A 22,468-nucleotide genomic window follows, 5' to 3' on the forward strand; every position below is an offset into this window, starting at 1 on the left:
ACTAACGACATTTATGAATACAGACACAAATGTTCTAAACTAAGTATCAGCAACTCTGATCTAACAGAGCTTAAAAATAATAACTCATCATGACAAATTAGACTTATTCCAGGAACCCAAGCATGGTACATTAGAAAATCTACCAACATCACTAATTACACTGACACATGAAAATGCAGGACTACTTCTTTTTTTCCTTTTTTTTTTCAGCCCCGCCCCCACCCCACTGCTTGCCTATGCCCTCCCCTACCTCCACGCCCACCTGCCCCTTTGCAGGACTATAACTATACCAAAAAAAATTTGTCAAAGAATTCAATAGTTATTCCTGAAGGAAAAATAAGAAAAAGAAAAAAGAAAACATCCTAAATATGATCAGAGTATCAGAACTGAATACCAATCATTTTAATGCTGAAATACTAATAGAATCCTTATTAAAATTGGGAAGAAGATAGAGATGCCAATTTTATCCATTTTTAATTAAAATTTATAGGGTCTAGTTCATGAAATAAAAAATTTTAAAGGCAGCAGATAGAGTAGAAGACCCAGCATTATCGTAATTTTGTAGATACGACTGTAGAGCTAGATAATTGGGAGACTTAAAAACTATTAGAATTAATCAGATAATTTAGCAGCGTTGCTGGAAATAAAGTAAACAGAATAACTAGCACTTTAAGTAAAATTCAAGCTACAGTCAAATTAATAGAATGTTAGTTCAACATTTATCGTCTGTATTGAGTGGTCGTGTGGAAAATATTCAGAGTACAAAATTAAATGCAAACCAAATGATTTGGGGACTACTTTAATCTTTTTCAGCATGTGTCACTTTTCATGTCTCCATGTTGGAGGGTTAGAAGATGGGAGAAGAAGCATACTACAGAGTAGAATGATTTAAAAATTTAAAAGCTTTTGCAATCTAGCAGGAATGTCATAGCCCAGGAATTATGACTTGTCCTAAAGCCTAGAAGGCTAAGGGAACAGAGATGACTGGAAGCCAAGAGAAGAGAACAGAAGCTCTGAAAGCCCATGCCCAAATATATTCACTTGCAAATCACTAAGGGACATGGAGAAAATTTTAGCCCAGGCCTTAGAAACTCATGATTAACATCCAAGGGCTAGTATCTGGGGACCCAGAAAATAAACTAGAACTATATTGGCTGAAAAACAAAAAGGACAGCCCGATCACAGCAAATATTCAGATACATTTAAGGATTAAACCAACAGTTAAACTGAGAAAAGATCTAGGAGAGAATGCAATGGCATATTAAAACAGAAAAGAATAAAAACACCACAACATAGAGGGGGTAAGTTTAGGCAGCTGTATAGTGACACGGCTCAGCGCATGGGCGTTAAAGTCAGACAGAGCTAGGTCTCAATTATGGCTCTGGCCTTTAATACATGATCCTGGATAAGTCATTTAACATCAGTTCATGTTATCTGTTCTGTACTTAAGGACACAAAAGTTTCTAAAATATCAAGTTCATCAGATAATCTAAATAGATACCAATGAACAAAGTATAGTACTAAAGCTGCAAAAGACATAAGAAAGTAACCTACTTCTAAATGAGTCCAAAATGCATCCTAGAAATTGATTTTTTTAAAATCTCTAGCAATGGTCTATTGACCTGGATGATTTATTACTTAAAGAAACAAATGAAACAACACTACTAATAATGTACATGGCAGAAGAAGTCAAATTAGTTTGATTTTTAATTAGCTGGATTCAAGTACTAAACTGTCCTACGTGTTACTTCTAACTCTTTCTGTCTCTAAAGGAATCCTGTAACCTAAGTTTGCTCTTACAAGTACCCCCAAAGTCTGCTTATGAGAAAGAAGACATGTCAGAATCCAAAGACTTTTCTATCTTATTTTGAAGCTTTAGCATTTTAAGTACACCGTGTATTATATAATATTCTAGTCCAAGTCAATGGCAGATTGTTATCCTTTGCATTTTTAAGGTGAAGTACTCAAAAAGTTGCTTCATATTTTACATGGTACATCTGGCTAGTGAAAGTTAATAGTTATTTTTAATTTGAAGTAAAATGTATTTCGGGCGATTATAACCAATCTGATGGTGGTAGCACAGAAGCAGTCACCATGCAGAACAACTCTGAAAGAAAAGGATTTGCTTGCAGGAAGGCAGTTGACATTGGACCAATTTTTTGTTAATTAAAGATATTCTTTCTACACTAGAGAAACTGGTCTACTGAGAGAAAGTGCCTGCCCCCTCTCACGACCATGCACCACTCCCCATTTTCTTCCTGCAGATTGAGGAATTACCACGCTTAATGAGAAATGGTACTGATAAAAATGTTACACATGTAATGATGGGTGGTGGGGCATTGAAAACCACTATACTGGAATAAAACTCTTACCAGGAAATCTTGGGTTTATACATGAAAATTCTCCAGATTACATCTCTCACAATGTATAATATATAACCTACTTTTCCCAAGAGGCCGCTCTGATCCTACTAAATTCCAAACTAGAATTAAATAAGGAATATTTTGTATATAACGTATGTGACCAAAATCTTGAGACTGTGTCTATGACCACTATGCCGAATATGAAAAGCCGTGAGAGCACTAACGTTCAACTAGAGTACATATTCAATTATGCTCAGGGTAAAATGGCAGAGTATTGTGACTGAACTAATCATCCCAAATAAAACCACTGTAAATTTTGGACAAAATATTTAAAAAAAAAAAAAAAAACAACTATCTGAAGGCACTGCAGAGTGATGGAAAAGGGAGAACTGGAAAAATTAAGTATAACCTGTGAGGTTTGTGAATTTGTGGCTCCCCGCTCCTCCCACCCACCCAGGGCATTTCCCAATCCTTACTGGTTTAACTGGTCAGAGAACACACTTTGAGGCTTACTGGAGCAGGTGGGAAGTTGGGGATAAAATGCTGGGAGGAAGGAAGCCTCAAATTGAACCAAAATTTACATATAAAACTGCCCCAAGTCCTTCACTGGCTGCTGAGCCACACAGGGGAGGAAAAGCAGCAGCCGGAAGCTGCTAGGACTAAGCAGAGGCTGTGGCTGCCGACCACAACAGGGGAAACAGAGGTCAGGGCCCGAATAAATTGCCTATTAAGCCAAATCGATCACTATTAAAACAAAAAAATATTTACTCGGAGGAACATAAAATAAAAAATCTCTACAATATAGCATTCATAACACCCCATATACCATAGAAAGTTACTAAACCTGAGAATAAACAGGAAAATGTGACCCACATAAAAGAAAACAAGCAGTCAACAAAAACTAAACCTGAGATGGCTACAAAGTTGCACAGAAAAGACTAAGACAATGCAGTAAATATTTTCATAATCTTGAATCAATGGGAATGCCCAGCAGCTGACATAAATCACTGTGGTATCCGCCATGACAGTGGTCCTCTTCTGTGACTCCTCCAGCACATAACAGTGTGTGCCTGGCAGTTTTTTATTTAATTACATTAATTCAGAAAGTTCTAACTGTACCGACCTTTTATCACTGACATGACACCAACAGGTATGTTTGAAAATTGACAGTAATATAAGTCCAGCACATAAATCAAAAGGTAATTAGCAGGATAGTGTATGATAAATGACATAACATAATAGCTTGTTTTAAGTTAGACTTCATGTACACGTCTAAAAAAATGTTAGGCTAAATAATACACTTACACAACCACTAGTCTATCTCCATTTGTTCAGAAAAACTTCCAAATTCTGCTTAATGTTTTTGAAACAAAACCTACCCGTACCACTGCTGACTGGTGCTGAAAGGTTTTGATCACTGAGATTTTCTGTTAACATCCATGCTGGAAGGATTCTTCTCCTCTGTGCAGGGTTTGACTGTTGCTTACTGAGGTCTCTACATTCACCTAGGAAACACTAAGAAGGCACCTATATATTAATTACTAAAAATAATCATGCAGCCTTAATGAAATCGTGGAATTATTTACTTTGCAGGAAACTACCATTAAAAACCTATCTGCAAGTATGGACTGAATTACTCAAATTCTCAAAGAAAGAAATTCTTTATCTCTATTAGTTGTCACGGTGGACTAGTGTGATATCCTGTAGAGCTTACCCTAAAAACAGCAATGCCAGTAACACTGTCATGATATGGATAATTTCAGTTGTCTTTTCTCTCCTTGAAATAAGGAATATGTTACAAATGGATGAGATCTTAAATTTCTCACCTCACTATTTGCAGAAGTGGTTTGGGTCTTAGCTATTTCTGTGCTTCTTTCCAGCTGTGGGGCACCAGTTGTCTCATCAGGTGAGTTAACTGAGAAAGATTTTGGTGTTTCGTTCAGTATATTATCTTCATCAAGCATCTGACTATTTCTATAAAATAAAATTTAAAAATCATTTAAAGCACTCCTATTATATTATGTCATTATAAATGTGATTCTCCCAAGTACCTCTAACTAATGAATTGTGCTCCTTTTCTTGGCCTTAGCAAGACAAAAAAGCAGATGATTAGCATAGTACAATAAAATATATAGACTAAAATATGTTCTTCATCTTCTGCTCATTGTATCAGCATAAAATACATTTATCTCTTCAAGTGATCAGCCTAGAAACCACTAGCTATTTATGAGATGGGTAGCAGCCACCTCTCTTAAGGCTTAAGAGCTATGTACTGACTCAGTATTTGTCCAGATAGCCCATAAAAGTTAAGATCGCCACCCGGCACCCAAAGAGAAAATGCAAACTGCAAGAGTACCAGAGAAGCTTTTGAAGAAAAAAATAAAATCCTGATGTCATGTTCACACGTAGCTGCTACTGGAGTTCTGGCCAGTACAGCCTTTTGCAAAATCTCCCCAAACCTGCAGTCCAATCGGAAGCTAACTGTTCTGACACAGGAACATCCATGGTCACGTGTAGAACATACTAGCAGAACCAACTACCTCCCACCTGCTGCAAAGTGCAGTAAGATCGTCCAAAGTTGATGGATTATTATTCATTACATATACATAGAGACAATCCAACAAATGTACTTTTTTGAACATTTGAAAATATAAATGGAAACACTACTCAGAAATAAAAAGGAATAATCCACTGATATATACAACAACATGGATGAATCTCGAAGAAGCCAAACACAAAAGGCTGGACATCATATAATTCCATTTGTACCACCTTCTATGCTTTTGGTGTTATACCTAAGAAATCACTGCCTAATCCAAAATCACAAAGATTTATACCTGTATTTTTTCCTAACTTCACAGTTTTAGCTCTAATATTTAGGTCTCTGATCTATTTTAAGTCCATTTTTATATGGTATGAGGTATTTGCAAGTGGATATCCAGTTGTCCTAACACCATTTGTTGAAAAGACTATTGTTTCTCCCATTTAATTGTCTTGGCATTCTTGTCAAAAATCAGTTGGCCATAATGGAAGGACTTTATTTCCAGACCCTCAATTCTATTTCACTGATCTTTCTTCGTGCTAGTACCACACTGTCTTCATTACTGTAGCCTTGTAGTAGGTTTTGAAACTGGTAAGTGTGAATCCTCCAACTCTTTTTTTTTTTTTTCCAACTTTTAGAAACTATTTATTTTTCATCAACCTTATTTCCATTTTGTTTGTCTTTGTGAAAGAGCATCTTAAGACCACTCAGGGGTTGTTCCTACCCATTCAGTGGCCTGAGAAGTGGGAGCTGCGACAATCTTCAGTGGCGAGCTGAGCGCTCTAGTCTTCAGCAGGGAACTGCTGAGTAGACACAGAGGGCACCTGCACGCCTTCAGACCAGTCTGCACTTCTTGTTGAGCAGTAGTGAACTCAGGAGCTGGAGCTGTCCTTTCACCCTGAAATCCCTCACTGGTCATAGCCTTTTCAGCAACAGCCTGCTCTTCCTTTTCAATCTCTTGAGGATCTCTGTAGAAGTAGAGATCAGGCATGACCGCCCAAGGGTGTTCACAGGAAATGGTACCATGTACGCACAGAACTTCCGCGCTAGCATCCACCACATCAGACCCACTATTGAGCTCCCTTGTTGCAAGGGATGGCAATGTCCACATAGTGCAGAGGAGAGTCTGTCTTACATGGAGTGGTGGTAGGCAGGTTAACATAAGATGCCTCTGTGAGGGGATCAGTAATCACCAGAAGCTGCCTGGATCTGGTTAGTGAAGGTTTCCGGAGTGAAGCAGCCAGCAATAGGAATGGCTCCAGTTGTAGCAGCAAACTTCAGCACAGCTCGCTGGGCAGTATTCCTGGATGAAACGACACTAACATCAACCGGGTTTTCAATGGCAACAATGGCACAAGCTGCCAGCAGAAGCTCTTCCCAGGTTCTATTCGGATTTATGATGTAGATGCCATCACTTTTCCTTTTTAGATACACTGCTCCATTTGGAAGTCAAGGTTGGTGCCAACAAAGTGGGTTCCTGATGCAAAGAATTTGAGGACATCCTCCTCCTTCATTTGCGGGACATCAAGCGCTCCAAACGTTGTGCAAGTTTCCCTTTAAGTTATGACAGGAATTCCTCACTCCAGCAGGAAGCTTGTTCTGGTGGCTTTGGGGGGTGCTACGTAGACCAGAGAGCATTCATGCAGAATAACACCATAGGGGCCCCTCCCTGGATAGCGCAGAAAACACTTTTCTTCTTTTTAAAGACTATTTTAGCAATTAAGCTATTTCTTAAAAATATAACCCAAATTAAATTTAAATATAAATATTTTTTTTTTTTAAAGATTTTATTTATTTATTCGACAGGATAGAGACAGCCAGCAAGAGAGGGAACACAAGCAGGGGGAGTGGGAGAGGAAGAAGCAGGCTCATAGCAGAAGAGCCTGATGTGGGGCTCGATCCCATAACGCCGGGATCACGCCCTGAGCCGAAGGCAGACGCTTAACCGCTGTGCCACCCAGGCGCCCCTAAATATAAATATTTTTTATTTTTAATATAAAATATGCTACTAACATAAATGAACTGGATCTAGAAATAAGTTTTAAAAATCATAAATGAATTATAAACACGCATATTATCATACTGTAATGGTATTTTCATCACTTTATTGTTTTGTTCAAAATCAAAGTGATTAAAATTAGCTTTTTATATGAAACCTAAAAATTAAGAACTTTAACAATTTGAAAAAAAAACTTTGTATGACATAAGGTATAGTATACTTTTCTCAGCAGTGTCTTAAAGGAAATAATCTCCCTAGGGAGACAATGTTGTACTTCTTCATCAGTGAAATTCAGATACAAAATTCAGATACAAAAACAAAATGTTATACAATATTTCATTCATGTATCCAAGAACCCAACACTTAAGGAGCACCCACTGTTGGGGAGGCAATAAGAATGCATAATTAATGTTAGTGCTTCTGAATGAAATATGCCATAATTTAATTAACTAAAATATAAAACTTTCATTTTTTTAAAATTTGGTTTTCTCTTACTTCGACTTCTCAAAAAAGTATGGGTTTTGGTATTTCTAGCAGAATAATTTCACAGAAATACTGTGAGAGAATATACAGAAAAGAGTGAGAAATGAACAAACTGATGAGAGCTAATGTGAACAGACCCATATGCTCCCATGGAGTAGGTTATAAATGGGACTTCTTATACAGAATCTATCTACTACATGAAAACATTATGACATGAGTAAAATGAAAAGCGAAAGAAACGGCAAGCTTTGTTTTCTCAGGTTTTATTGTTGTTGTTTTGTTGTTCAAATCTTTCTTATATTCACAACGGGTTGGAAGAAAAAATTTATAATGGCATCAGGGACCCAACCACTGCCACAAAGCACATAGGTTTTTAAAATATAAAATAACACAATTAATTTGGTTACCCTAACCCAGGCACACAATTACCAAAACATATGCAAATTATTTACTACCTCTTTCAAGACATAGCTTCACAGCAACAGTACACCAGATAATATGACTCAAAATAGCCTTAAAAAGTACAGTGCTGGGGGCGCCTGGGTGGCACAGCGGTTAAGCGTCTGCCTTCGGCTCAGGGCGTGATCCCAGCGTTATGGGATCGAGCCCCACATCAGGCTCCTCCGCTATGAGCCTCTTCTTCCTCTCCCACTTCCCCTGCTTGTGTTCCCTCTCTCACTGGCTGTCTCTATCTCTGTCGAATAAATAAATAAATAAATAATCTTAAAAAAAAAAAAAAAGTACAGTGCTGCTGAAGTGGGTTATATTCTTACTTTTACCAATACTAAAAACACTCAAAATTCAGTCATCCCACAATCTCATTTATTTAAGGTACAACACTGGTCTTTCACGTTAAGGGGACAAGCTTGTCTGAATGGATATAAATAAAATTTTTAAAAATATAAAGTTGACATATAATACTCTAAGTTGTTTTATACAAATGTGCAATGTTTTCCTGATTTAAAAAAAAACTATATAATTCCACTGTGGAAATTTACTGTAACAAAAAAATTAGTTCTTTATATTCCTCATTTCAACAGCTGGTTAAAAAGAACATTCTTTCTACATGGGTGGTAAGAGAAAAAAAAAAGGAAGATACATGTAAAGTTGCAAGCAACAGTTACTGAATTTCATTTAACTGAAATCAAAAACCATTTCCTCACATAATTTCTTTTCATTTACTAGTTTGAAAAATTGTAGATGTGATTTATAATTACTGAAATACACAGATCTGAAGCACACAGTTTGGTCAGTTTTGACAAATGCATACATCCATGTAACCTACACCCTTATTGCAATGCAGAATATGTCCATCACCACAGAAAGCTCTCCTGGGTCCCTGGAAATAACCACTGACTGGATTTCTATCACTACAGATTCGTTTGCTTATTATAGAACATAATCTAAACATCATAACACAACAGGAACTGTTTTGTGCCTTCTTAGGTAGATACCTTGGGATTTTCTAAATCCACAATGGTCATCAGCAAATATCTGAGGGATTTTACTTCTTTGTCCTGCCTTCCTGGACTGGCTAGGACCTCCAGTAAGTGTGGAATAGAAGTTGTACAAAATGGGGGCACCTGGGTGGCTCAGTCGTTAAGCGTCTGCCTTCGGCTCAGGGCGTGATCCTAGGGTTCTGGGATCGAGCCCTGCATCGGGCTCCCTGCTCCGCTATGAGCCTGCTTCTTCCCTCTCCCACTCCCCCTGCTTGTGATACCTCTCTCTCTGGCTGTCTCTCTCTGTCAAATAAACAAATAAAATCTTTAAAAAAAAAAAAAAGAAGAAGAAGAAGTTGTACAAAATGGCATCTTTGTTTTGTTCCCAATCTTAGGGAGAGAACTTCTAAAACTTGACTGTTAAGTATGTTTTTGATAGAAAGGAAGTTTCCTTCTTTTTCTAGATTTCTCAGAGGTGTTGTTTTTTTTTAATCACAAACAGGTGTTGAATTTTGTCAAAACTATTTTTATGCATCTATTGAAATGACAATTCTTCAATCTGCTATAGCAAATTGGATTGATTTTTATCTCATAAATCCACCTTGCATTCCTCAGACAAATTCCACTTGGTTATAGTGTATTACCCTTTCTACAAATTGCTGGATTTGACTTATAAGTATTTTTTATGAGCATATTGGTCTAGTTTTCTTTTAATGCTACTGTATGATTTTGGTATGAGGATTATGAAAGTTTCTTCTTCTATTTGGAGAAAAAAGACACAATGTTGGTATTATTTTTTTCTTGAAAGTTAATAGAATTCACTAGTGAAGTTCCTTATGGAAAATTCTTAAATTGTGACCTCAATTTCTTTAATATAAAATTCACCTAATTTTCTATTTCTTCCCATATTAGTTTTGGTAAATTATGGTTTCCCAAGAATGTATCCATTCATTTAGGCTATCAAGTTTGCTGGCATAAAGATTTAAATAATATTTCTTCATTATTCTTTTAAGGTCTGTAAAATCACTACTGATACACTCTCCTCCATTCCTGATATTGATAATTTGTGTTTTTTCATTTTGTTTGTTTGTTTCTTGGTAAACCTTATTAAGTTTACCAATTTAATTAATCTTTTCAAAGAACCAACTTTTGGCTTTGTTCACTTTCTTTGTTATTTGTCTGTTTTCTATGTCACTGATTTCTAGTCTTATTTTTTTTCCTATCTGCTTTAGGATTAATTTGCCCCTTCTGCCTATCTTCTTAAAGTAGAAATATAAATCATTGGTTTTATAGCTTTCTTCTCTTCTAATACAGGCTTTTAATATAATTTCCCTCTAAGAATATTTTAGCTTCATCTCACAAATTTTTATGTTGTTTTCAGTATTATTTTGTTCAAAATGTTTTCTAATTTCTCTTGTGACTCTCTTCAACCTAAGAGTTATTTAGAAGTGTGCTGTTTAATTTCAAATTTTTGGAGATTTTTCTATTTTATCGTTATTGGTTTTTTTTAAGTAACCTCTATGCCCAACATGGAGCTCGAACTCACAACCCCAAGATCAAAAGTCGCATGCTCTACCAATTGAGCCAGCCAGGCACCCCTACTGTCACTCTTTATTAATTTAATACTACTGTAATCACAGAACACATTCTGTATACATTTGTCCATCTACTCCTATAAGTCCAGTTTACGTAGACTATAATTTAAAAGTTGAAACAGTGGCAACTAATCTGCTAAGGACTGCCTCAACAAAACTAGTGTATTAACTTTATATTAGATGTTTATTGTAAACATCTGTTTCCCAATTCTGTATTTTCTGTCATTTTTATAAGAGGAGTTATAGGAGTGTAGTCTAAGCCAGAAGGATTAATACCTTAATAAAATTTAAAAAGCTAAAAGAATATATTAAGAAAATGTAGTTGGTTTCAAATTACCTCTCCTGGTTACTATTAAATGGAAAATACATTCTGAACACAATGGTAAAAGACACCACATATGCGAGCAATCGCTATTGAGGTGTAGGTTTCCAATGTCAAATGTTTTCTAGAGAAACACACATAAACACATACATCACCCACACCCCATGCAATTCCTTTACTGCCAACATAGTTTAATCCTAGAATGGTTTTTACTGAAGCATTTGTGGATGGCTGAGGAATTAGGTTACAATTACCATTTTTTAAAATTTTTTATTTAAAAAAATTTTTTATTTAAAAAAATTTTTTTAAGATTATTTTATTTACTTGACAGAGAGAGAGCATAAGCAGGGGGAATGGCTGAGGGAGAGGGAGAAGCAGACGTCCCACTGAACAAGGAGCTCGACATGGTGCTTGATCCCAGGACCCTGGGATCATGACCTTAGCCGAAGACAGGCGCTTAACTGACTGAGCCACCCAGGTGCCCCTAGGTTACAATTGCCATTACTTAATCTCATTTCATCAGGCAATCTTACCTTAAAGTACATTCCATTTCTGTTTCAGAGTGTGTAGAGAAAACACAGAAAATGTATTTGTCGACTAGCAAAGAAAAACTGTCTCCAGGATTCAACCAGCGCCATAGATTTCTCTTCAATGGTAGGAGCTGGCTCTTCTCGGAAGACTGATAAAAACATGGATTTGTGTGTATCTAACAAATAAAAAAAAAATACAGTGATGTAATTCTAAATTATGAGAAAAGTACCACTACACACGAACTGATTCAAAATTTGAGTATCAAAACAATTTCATTACAAACTCAGACTTAAAAGTCTAATAAATCTGGCATTTATAAGTACAATAATTATTATCTATAAATAAAAAAGGAAAAAGAGCTAAAATATACCTCCTACTTCTGTAGGAATCAAAAGAAAAGGCAAAGTTATCAATTAACTGGCTAAAGATATTTCTGCTTTGCTTAAGAGGTTCAATCAAACATTGGAAAGAGAAACATGAAAAATAATTCTCAGTATGGAAACAGAGTCACCCAACTTTCATATCCATACTTCACTAATCCCTTGGAAATGGCTAGCTTCTTTTATACTTATTTTCCTCTAGTAAATTCTCACTATGATTAAAAAATGAGATATTATAGGAAGAGAGACTTTGATCAAATCTCTCAAGCAAACGACATAGCTTGTTTCGATTGTTTTTCCTCCTCACCTAGGAGTTTTCTAACATAGACTAATATAGAAAAGGGAGCATTAAAACAAAAACTGCCATTAAAAAATAAGCATTGTTGCCTACATGCCCAAATTAAAAAAAAAAAAAAGACAATGTTGAAAGCTATAATGAATATAATCTATCCAGTTCTGGCAACTTAATTTCATGAGGATCTGGCCATAAATCCTTCCTGTGTGTATCTACGATTGAAAACATTTCTATTTCCTTTAAATCTGTTAAAAGAAAGGAGTGAAATAAAATTTGGAGATAAAGAGTAGAAATAGAAATTAAAAACAGAGACTATACAAATTTGGTAGGCAATTATTTTATAGGTCAGACTTATTTTACAAACTCCACACAAGACTTCATAAGAATGGACATGCAATGGAATACCATATTTATGTAATATCATATTGCTGAAAAGAACTGTGAATGTTTGATTTTTTAAAATCAAGCTATAATTTATTTATTTATTTATTTATTTTTAAAGATTTTATTTATTTATTTGACAGAGATAGAGACAGCCAGAGAGAGAGGGAACACAAGCAGGGGGAGTGGGAGAGGAAGAAGCAGGCTCATAGCGGAAGAGCCTGATGTGGGGCTCGATCCCATAACGCCGGGATCACGCCCTGAGCCGAAGGCAGACGCTTAACCGCTGTGCCACCCAGGTGCCCCTCAAAGCTGTAATTTAAACTTAATGTTTAGAAACCTTTCATCACGCTATCAACCATCCCTAATTTCTCTCTCAAGAGTAGCTCTGGCTCATGGCTAGAGTGTTCGAGCCATGATAAACCACCAGGTTCTGAGCTTGTGCACACGACTGGGCTTGGAAACTGTCCCCTGTTATTCCTCGGACTTTTAAGTGAAGCCTCCCCTTCCCTGAGTATACCACAATCATCAAAGTCAGGAATGCTGAGTAGCAGGAGGGACAAGAGTCGGGACAGAAATATCCAGAGCTTCTGCCTGAACCTTGAATATTCTATAAATGAGGTTTGCTTCTAATAGACTAAGATAAGACTATGCTCTTATTCGTAAGTATTTTAAAGAATCAGACGAATCTCTAAACAACATTAAATAACAATAGTCCTAAATCTTCGAAGGCCAAGATGTTAAATACAAAGGCATAATATTCTAAAAGTAGAAAAGGTAAAATACTTTTTAAAAAAGGAAACTAAATACACTCCTTTAATAGGGCATCACAAACCCGAAAGTCAAAGAAACATCCATTTTCAGTACTTTTTATTCAGTTAAATGTACTTAACATTTAAATTATAAGTGGTGAAATATTAGGTATTTAGCAAATCCAAAGAGAAAGTAAATCAATGTATGTGGTCCACCATCATCTTTTTCCTAAAACTGTTCATACAAGGGATTCCAGAACCAAGAGCAAAAATGACATTCCTATAACTAACCTAATATTTGATCCTATAACTTAAACCTAAAGAAATATTACTCGAGTAAGTTTTTAAAAGCTATGTCAAACTATTTTTAATTCAGGATGCCTGGATGGCTCGGTCAGTTAAACACCTGACTCTTGATTTTGGCTTGAGTCATGATCTCAGAGTCATGAGATCAAGCCCTGTGCTGGACTCCATGCTGGGCCTGGAGCCTACTTCAGATTCTCTCTCTCCTTCTTTCTTTGCCCCCCTGCCCCTTCTTCCTCTATAAAGTAACAAAAACAAAAGCAACTATATACACTTCAACTAAAAAGCCACACAGACATGAAGTTCAAAACAAAGGGTAGTTTTTTTAAAAGTTATAAAGTAGACAAAAATCTAGTAATATTAATAAACAAAAAGGGAGAAGATCCACACACAAATTTTGGAATGAAAACAATGACATAGAACACATAAAGCCTGGTAGAATACTACAAATACTTCATGGCAATGGATTTGTAAATATGGCCAAAATTGACAATAATCTTAAAGAATATACACCAAACTGACTTGACAAAAAAAAAAAAAAAAAAAGAGTGTGTGTGTGTCTTTTTGAATTAGACCTATATTTCAAAAATCCAATCGGTAATTAAAAATATTTCTAATCTCTCTCCAAACAAGACCTAAATGAATTTAAAACTTTTCTGAATATTCAAAGTCTTCCTGAGACCAGAAAAAGATGGAAAGTTCTCCAGTTCCTTCAATAAGGCTAAGTTAACTTTGATTCTAAAAGCAGATAAGGACAAGCAAAATACTGGCAAACCCAAACTCACAGTGAATAATAGGTATGAGCCACCTATATGAGAAGCATAGTTTTGGGAAGTGCCTTTTAACATATCCATAGGATTATAAGTGCATACATTATGCTATGATTTTAGAAGTGGTGCAAAGGATGTATTATCCCTGAAGAAATGGAACGAAAATACAAATCAGTTTTCCACAGCTTTCTCTTATAATTATCATAAACATTAAAAGATTGATGTGTACCACCTCAAAAAGTTCCACTTATTTTCAATGTTTTCTTTTTTTCAATTTGGAAAGCATTCTTTTTTCTTTCTTTCTTGTTCTTCTTCTTATTATTCTTCCTTTTTTTTTTTTTTAAGAATAAGCTGTGGAAGAGCTACTGTAGTATTTTATAGCTATTTTCCAAGTACAATCATAATTTCATAGGAAGAAAAACAATCATAACTCGGAAATTTTATTGCGCCAAGGAAAAAACACAGTCACCCAAAGATGAATATTTTGAGGATTAACAAGTGGCAAAAAACATATCTAATCTTTTACAATTTATATGTGGTTATAAAACTACTCCCTCAATCATCCAAAAACCAAAAAGAGTAAGATTTTCTTAAAATGAAATAAAAGCATTGACAACTACGAATTTACCCAGAAGACATAACTAACCACTGGTGATGCAGTCATTTACAGACAACACTGTCGCTTTGCTTTTATAAAACATTTTCTCCCTGCTGATACCAGACAGTAGATTAAATTTAAATGACACACAAAAAAGCTAACATCATCTCCTCATGAGCTAACATTATCTCCTCATGCACTATTTCCAAGAACTGCTGAGAGCTAGAGCCTTTTTTAAAAGGAAATATTAGAGGAAAAAAAAGACAAATTCATCCAATTTAAAAGTACAAATTAGTAAATGCCCTAATCGCATTCATCTATCATTGTCAAAGCTACATTTCTATTTGATTGGATTTCTAATTTGAAGGAAAGCAGAAAAATATTTAATCATTTAAACATAATTTGGAGGACACAGCCTACAGAAGGGATTGTAACAAAACATTTGCTCTAATTCATTTAAATAATTTTACAAAAACTTTTTAAAATAAAACTTCTCTCAAAATTTTATCACAGTTGTATATATACAAGCTGCTTTAGCAGATCAATTTATTTGTGACTGATTAGAGAACAGAGAGTAAATGATATTTAGCACACATTAAAGTAAAATGAATTAGAAGTCACTCATCTATCTCATTATTTTCAAAACCTTAACATTTCTATTCACAATTAAAGTCTGTTTAGAATTTTTCTAAATTTCTCTAAATCGCATCTGGAAGGTACAACTAAGTAAGCAGCTGAGTAAATAAATATATCTATTTCAAGGAGATAGGCCTTTTTGTTGAAACTACATTAACATAAACAAGAAATCAAGCATTACATAAAGCAAAGGACCTATACATACATCACCAAGTCCAAGAAGCAGTTTTCCTTCAACTGGTATGGTGTAAATAATTCATGGAATAAAATTCAAAACCCAATGAAATATTGTTCTACAAGAACCATCAAATTCTAGTACTAGAGTTGGACATTTCCTTAAATATAAATACACTTTTTCATGTCTTCCAACGTTTGGTAGTTTGGCATTACAGAAAGAGCTGCGTCACACTGTACTATTCTTTTTTTTTTTTTTTTTTTAAGATTTTATTTATTTATGTGACAGAGAGACAGCCAGCGAGAGAGGGAACACAGCAGGGGGAGTGGGAGAGGAAGAAGCAGGCTCACAACGGAGGAGCCCGATGTGGGACTCGATCCTGGTACGCCAGGATCACGCCCTGAGCCGAAGGCAGACGCTTTAACGACTGCGCTACCCAGGCGCCCCCACACTGTACTATTCTCTACGCCTTTTTCATGTCATAAGGATTCCATCATAATTTTTTGAAAACATAATACATGTTAGACATTATGTGTGGACCCAACACACAGTAGTTTCAGAAAAAGTATATTAACTTTTGATGTCCCTTTTGAGCCTTTCCCTATCCTAGTCTCTTCTCAGTTCCCTCAGGTAATTATTATACCAATTGTTGTGTTTATCACTTCCGTAGGAAATTTTTCTTTATGGTTTTACCACCTAAGCTTATGACAATGAATACAATGTTTATTTTGTAGAATTTTTAATATTAATTTTAATTAAGTTTATTAATTTTAATTTAATTTTATACTGTATATATTCTTCCAAGTTTGCTTTTATCATTATCATGTTCCTGACTCCAATCTATATTTTTCATGCTTTCACTATAATTTGTCTTCACTGTTGTAGGATATTTCATTAAATGAATATATCACAATATATTTATCAATTCCATTGTTGATGGAAATCTATGTTGTGTCTAGTTTTTTGCTATGATACAAGCAATTTTGCTTTTCAGGTTCTTGTTCACATCTATTGGTACATATATGTGTGTGAGATCTGGCTTGTAAGGGATGCATGCCTCAATCTTTAGGAAATACTGTCAAGCCATTCTCCAAAGTGGCTGCAACATTTAAGCTCCCACCCAAACTTTATAACTATTCTTCTTGTTCTACATCCTCATGGACACCTGAAATTGTTAGACTTTTCACTTTTGCAATCTGTTGGGCATTAGTATCTCATTGCAGTTTCACTTACATTTCTCTTTTTTTTTTTTTTTAAAGATTTTTTATTTATTTATTTGACAGAGAGAGAGACAGCCAGCAAGAGAGGGAACACAAGCAGGGGGAGTGGGAGAGGAAGAAGCGGGCTCCCAGCAGAGGAGCCTGATGTGGGGCTCGACCCCAGGACTCTGGGATCACGCCCTGAGCCAAAGGCAGATGCTTAACCACTGAGCCACCCAGGCGCCCCCACTTACATTTCTCTACTTAATAAGAGGGCTGAGCACCTTTTTTTCATGTTTACTAAACAGTCAGATTTCCAATTCCAGAACATGCCACTCAAGTCTTCAGCCCATTTTTCTATTGGACTATTTATCTTTTTCACATTGATTGAAGGCATTTGCTATATATTTTAGATATCATTCTTTTGTCAATTATATGTATTTTAAATAACTTCTTCCTGTTACATTTTTCATTTTCATTATAATTTTTGATAAGCAAAGGTTCTTAATTTAATTGGGTTTTTTTTAGATTTTATTTATTTGTTTGACAGACAGACAGAGCTCAAGCAGGCGGAGTGGAAAGCAGAAGATCATGACCTGAGCCGAAGGCAGATGCTTAATTGGGGTTGTGTCTATATTTGAATGAAAAGTTAAGCATCTTTATTAAGCCAATTTGGAAAACATTCTAGTTTTTAAAATATAAATGTCCTTGATTAACACTGAGAAAAAATATAAGTAAGTTTTTCAAAATTTATGCATTAGTAAAAATGATGGTTTCCCAAATGGCCTACTTTTGATACATAAAAAATTTAATGCCATGTAACTTTTGTTTTAAGAAGGGTATCTTCTTAGCACTGAGTAAACAAGAATGTAAAAAGAAAATCTAATAGTTATTCAATTGTTCACAATTCAGTTGACTGATTTGCTTACAAATAAATGTACTGAGTTCTCAAAATGGATCATATCATTGTCTACAACTCTTCTGCTACAACAAATTTTTCAGAGGTTATTTGAAACAAAAGTAAAGCTTCAGGGGCGCCTGGGTGGCTCAGTCGTTAAGCGTCTGCCTTCGGCTCAGGGCGTGATCCCGGCGTTCTGGGATCGAGCCCCACATCACGCTCCTCCGCTGGGAGCCTGCTTCTTCCTCTCCCCCTCTCCCTGCTTGTGTTCCCTCTCTTGCTGGTTGTCTTTCTCTCTGTCAAATAAATGAATAAAAAATCTTTAAAAAAAAAAAAGTAAAGCTTCAAAAAATCAGGAATTACAAGTATTAATCAAGGATCTGTCTTTATAAGTTCCATAAACAATACTCTTGGCTTATTGATTTATTTTCTGTGATATATGTACATAGTAGGATTTGAATACTAGTAATGCAAATCTAGAAAGTCTATAAACCTACTTGCAGGGGCTGATATTCACGGCTTTGGTATCAAAAATAACTAGAAATCTAATCATCAAGGACTATTTAGATGTTACACTTTTCCAAAAAGTAAGGACTCACTAGAAGTTCTTCATTTCATTAATTAATTAATACTGTAGTATTAAGTTGTAGGTATTCCACTTTAAGAGACACATGTATTATTTTCCATAATTACTATTTTGAAAAAAAGTAAATATAAAGTAATGATATGCTCTATCAGAAAAGGCAGGATGGGAAGTTAGAGATTCCTATATTCTCTTCCTTAATGTGCTTCAGTAACAACAAAAATAAACTTGTTTATTTTAGGCCATAGTTGGTCATTGAAATGGTTTTAGAAATTAGGTGCTGGAGGGGGAGCCTGGGTGGCTCGGTTGGTTAAGCATCTGCCTTTGGCTCAGGTCATGATCCCAGGGTCCTGGGATGGAGTCCCACATTGGACTCCTTGCTCAGTGGGGAGCCTGCTTCTCCCTCTCCTGCTCCCCCTGCTTGTGCTCTCTTTCTTTCTCTGTCAGATAAATAAATAAATAAAATATTTTAAAAAAAGAAATTAGGTTCTAGGAATAACATAATTTTTTTAAAATTCATGATATCTCCACTTTAGAAGTGTCATGTATCGTTCTCACTGCAGCATTTATTCATACATTCATAAATATGAATTAAGCACCTACTATGTGCTCAGCATTATGTCAAATATGAAAGATACAAAGATGGGTCAGTGTTCCTATACTCAACAAGCTTATGATCTAGTAAGTCTCATCTAAGAGGAGGATAGTTGGAGAGGATTCAGAGATGAAGAGCTGATGGTAAATAAAGGGGCTCTCACAGGAGAGGTGACTATAGATATCAGCACTTTTCAAGACACGAAGACAATGCAGAATGATACACAAACCTTTTTTAAAGTATTCAATGTTGAGATGGGGTAAATTCAGCTTTACTCAAAACTTTTCCAATACTAGAATTAAAAGGATACTTCTCAAATTTGGAAACAGTTCAATATAGGATAATAGGGGCGCCTGGGTGGCACAGCGGTTAAGCGTCTGCCTTCGGCTCAGGGCGTGATCCCGGTGTTATGGGATCGAGCCCCACATCAGGCTCTTCCGCTATGAGCCTGCTTCTTCCTCTCCCACTCCCCCTGCTTGTGTTCCCTCTCTTGCTGGCTGTCTCTATCTCTGTCGAATAAATAAATAAAATCTTTAAAAAATATATATAGGATAATAAAAGTACTTTATGTGTAAAAGAAAGAACGAATGATACCAAAGGCAGTTGTATAAGATGAAAATACATATAGGTTTTAAAATGTTACAAATTAATGAATTTCATTCCATAATAATTTTACTGCCACAGCATCTAGTCCAAAACAGATGGACCCTCATACACGTATTTCATTCTCCTATACAACACGTTGTGCAAATGGAAAGGAATAATAATATAGTACATCCTCAGAATCTGATATCCCTACAATACATCAGTGCTTAAACTATAAAGCAAGCAAGTAAAATTTTAGCCCTCAACAAGAACTTTCAAATTAAAATTATTTATGCAACCCTAAAGTTGAACAAGGTCTAAATTTTAGAAATATTCAATTCTACACACAGAGGTATAGAAACCTATTAAAATACAACCCTGTAACATTTAAGAGACTTCGGTCACTACCTCAGCCCCTCAAAACAAACCATTATAAAATTATAGAATCTTATTTGTAATATCCAGTCGTAACGTATTCATGAACTGGTAGTCCCCTTTCACTACAATTCTAAGTAGGTAAATGTAGCACAGCCTTACAGGAAAATAAATACTTTAGATAGTTTAGATCTTTATCTCCCAATTATACTCTGGAAATAAGAAGGATATATTCTGACATTCACTATTTCCATAACCTTAGAAAATAAGCCACTTTAATCAGGAGCTGGGAAAAGGTAAGAGGCAAAAAGTTAAAACAAGTCATGAGTAACATATATACCGGTTTGATTCGAAGCTGACCACCGACCACCTCAAGAATTGCATGTCTTCTGGACACTCTCTTGTCTGTTATCTACAGGGGGGAAAAAATAAACATTTCAAACACAGCTACCTCCATAAAAAACAATAGTAACAACCACACAAACTCATAGCAATGTTTCTGAAATTAGTAGGTTAGATATGAAACAGTCACTCAGCAACTGTGTATTAAAATGATTGTCCTCATTGAACAGATAATGAAACAACTCAGAGATTAAGGGACATGACCAAGATCATAAGAAGAATAAATGGCAGAGCAGAGACCCAAACTTGGAATTGAACACGTCCCAAAACCTTTCATGATAGTTTCCATTCAAGATAGGCATTTTGTGGGGATTCTTATCAATAAAATTCATAAAATGAGAAATAAATCTATATATTGTGTACTTATTGGGAAACCTTTCAAATACAAGAAATACATAGTATGTGATGATGACAGAAGGATTTAAAGAGCAGCACTCTGGTAAACATCAAGGGGTGACTACAAGTTTTAGGGTCAGGCAGACCTGAACTGGAGCCCTAGGGCCATCAGCAGTAGTAAGAGAACGGGAAGGTGGGAGGGGGAGTGATGAAAACCAAATATTTACAGAGAAGAAGAGATTATAATTTATATATGTGTGTGTATAATACAATATATACACATATTAATATCATATAATAACATATAATGAATATATTTGCTTCCTGTTTTGAGCCAACAATGTTCTACTTATGCTCACAAGCACTTCTGCATACCAAAGTTTAAAAATCATTTGCACTTTAAATGCTGAAATTCCCAAATGAGCCTTCCCTTCAAGGCTACAAACACAACAGTTAAGACTGCCTTTCTTATTTGTGGCAGATACATAATGAAAACATTTTAAGCACAAACTTTACTTAACACAGTAATTATTTGGCCCATCTCTTGATCACCTTAGTATCTATCACTTCAACTCTGATGTTATCCACCTCAGGACCAAAATTATCAGTAAAAACAGACTACAGCAATGCCTAATTCAATTAACCCAGTCTCACAGCAGAATGAATGCCATGTATGTGTATTTGCGACAGCTACGTTTAATTTTTAGAACATTCTCTAAAGTATCTTAAAAGTGGCCCATTTAAAATATATACACTGTTGGCCACAATGCTAGTTCAGAAAAGTAAATATAAACTAATAATCTATTCTATCAGAAAGGAGAGAAGGAATTTGGAGGTTCCTATCGTGTGCCTTGTGGGCCAAAAACAGCAGTTACCTGATAACCCACTTTACCATGTGCATAGATTCTATCATTTGCATAGAAATGTCACTTAAATGTTGAGATTCACCATAATACTGCCATAGCTATTATTCACATTTTACAAATTTGGAAACTGAAAGTCTAAAGAACTGAAGTAACTTGTGCAGGCCACTCCTCAAGCAGGTAGCACTCCAAATCCATACTCGTTAATAAAAATAAATATGTGGGGGAAATTGTCATATATGATTCTTTACCTGCATATAATCATTCAGAAATAGTTTCAAGAAAAGAAAATTACTCTGTGTCAGGGAGTAAGAAGCTTCTCATTCTAACTTGGGTAGTATGATCTCATTGCTTACTTCCGTAATACAAACTGATTTTCTAACCAACTGAGCATCAGACCGTCAAATATAAAACCATGGCATGCAATGATGGTTCCTGTAACAGTCCAGCTTGGGTTTCTTTCTTTTTCAAACCATATTTTTGCAGGAAGCAATAACAGACTTTTCTTATCTCAGTCTTTCTTTGAAGTAGGCTTTCCTGACAGGAGCGTGAAAAAAATATATGAAAGCATAACATGACCTCTAGTGGACATATCATTCCACAACAATGTAACTTCAGGGCAAGCTGTACATTTCTACAGTATACCAAAAAAAAGGTGTTTTTTAAAGAGTTTTAAAATAAATATTATTTGGGCATGTAGCTAGAATAGTGCCTTTTAAACTATACCTCTAAATAATGAGTAAGTTACAAAATAATAATTCATGTACTCTCTGCAGGAAGCTTAAAGTTTTAACAAATTATCATTAGAGCTTATTTTAATTTCAGGATGGGTGCGGGGTGGGTAGAAGGTAGAGGGTATGTGGAGGCTAGGTCATGAATAGATTACTCTAAAGATCTGATGACCTGCTTTATTAAAGAGAGACGACTGTTCCTTGTGCAGAGTAAATATCCACATATTCTTACTACTATATTAACTGTAATAGCAATTATTTATCAAGACCAAGGAGCTATTCTATTTATTATTATTAAATTACTAAATTTATCTTATTTATCATGTATTATCTTTTT

The 22,468-nt window shown here is 35.4% G+C and overlaps 1 protein-coding gene across 1 annotated transcript in view; it reads right to left on the reverse strand.

The window, feature by feature from the left end:
- The window catches only part of APLF (aprataxin and PNKP like factor), an 81,332-nt gene that overhangs the window by 47,187 nt on the left and 11,677 nt on the right, over nucleotides 1-22,468 (reverse strand). The window contains exons 2-5 of the mRNA XM_008699945.2: nucleotides 20,140-20,211; nucleotides 11,277-11,449; nucleotides 4,190-4,337; nucleotides 3,743-3,878 (exon numbers count right to left, since the gene is read on the reverse strand). Coding sequence (XP_008698167.2) covers nucleotides 3,743-3,878; nucleotides 4,190-4,337; nucleotides 11,277-11,449; nucleotides 20,140-20,211 — 529 coding nt within the window. The remainder of the gene's footprint in view (nucleotides 1-3,742; nucleotides 3,879-4,189; nucleotides 4,338-11,276; nucleotides 11,450-20,139; nucleotides 20,212-22,468) is intronic.

The sequence above is a fragment of the Ursus maritimus genome, unplaced genomic scaffold, assembly GCF_017311325.1.
Source record: "Ursus maritimus isolate PB19 unplaced genomic scaffold, ASM1731132v1 scaffold_6, whole genome shotgun sequence".
Lineage (NCBI taxonomy): Eukaryota > Metazoa > Chordata > Mammalia > Carnivora > Ursidae > Ursus > Ursus maritimus.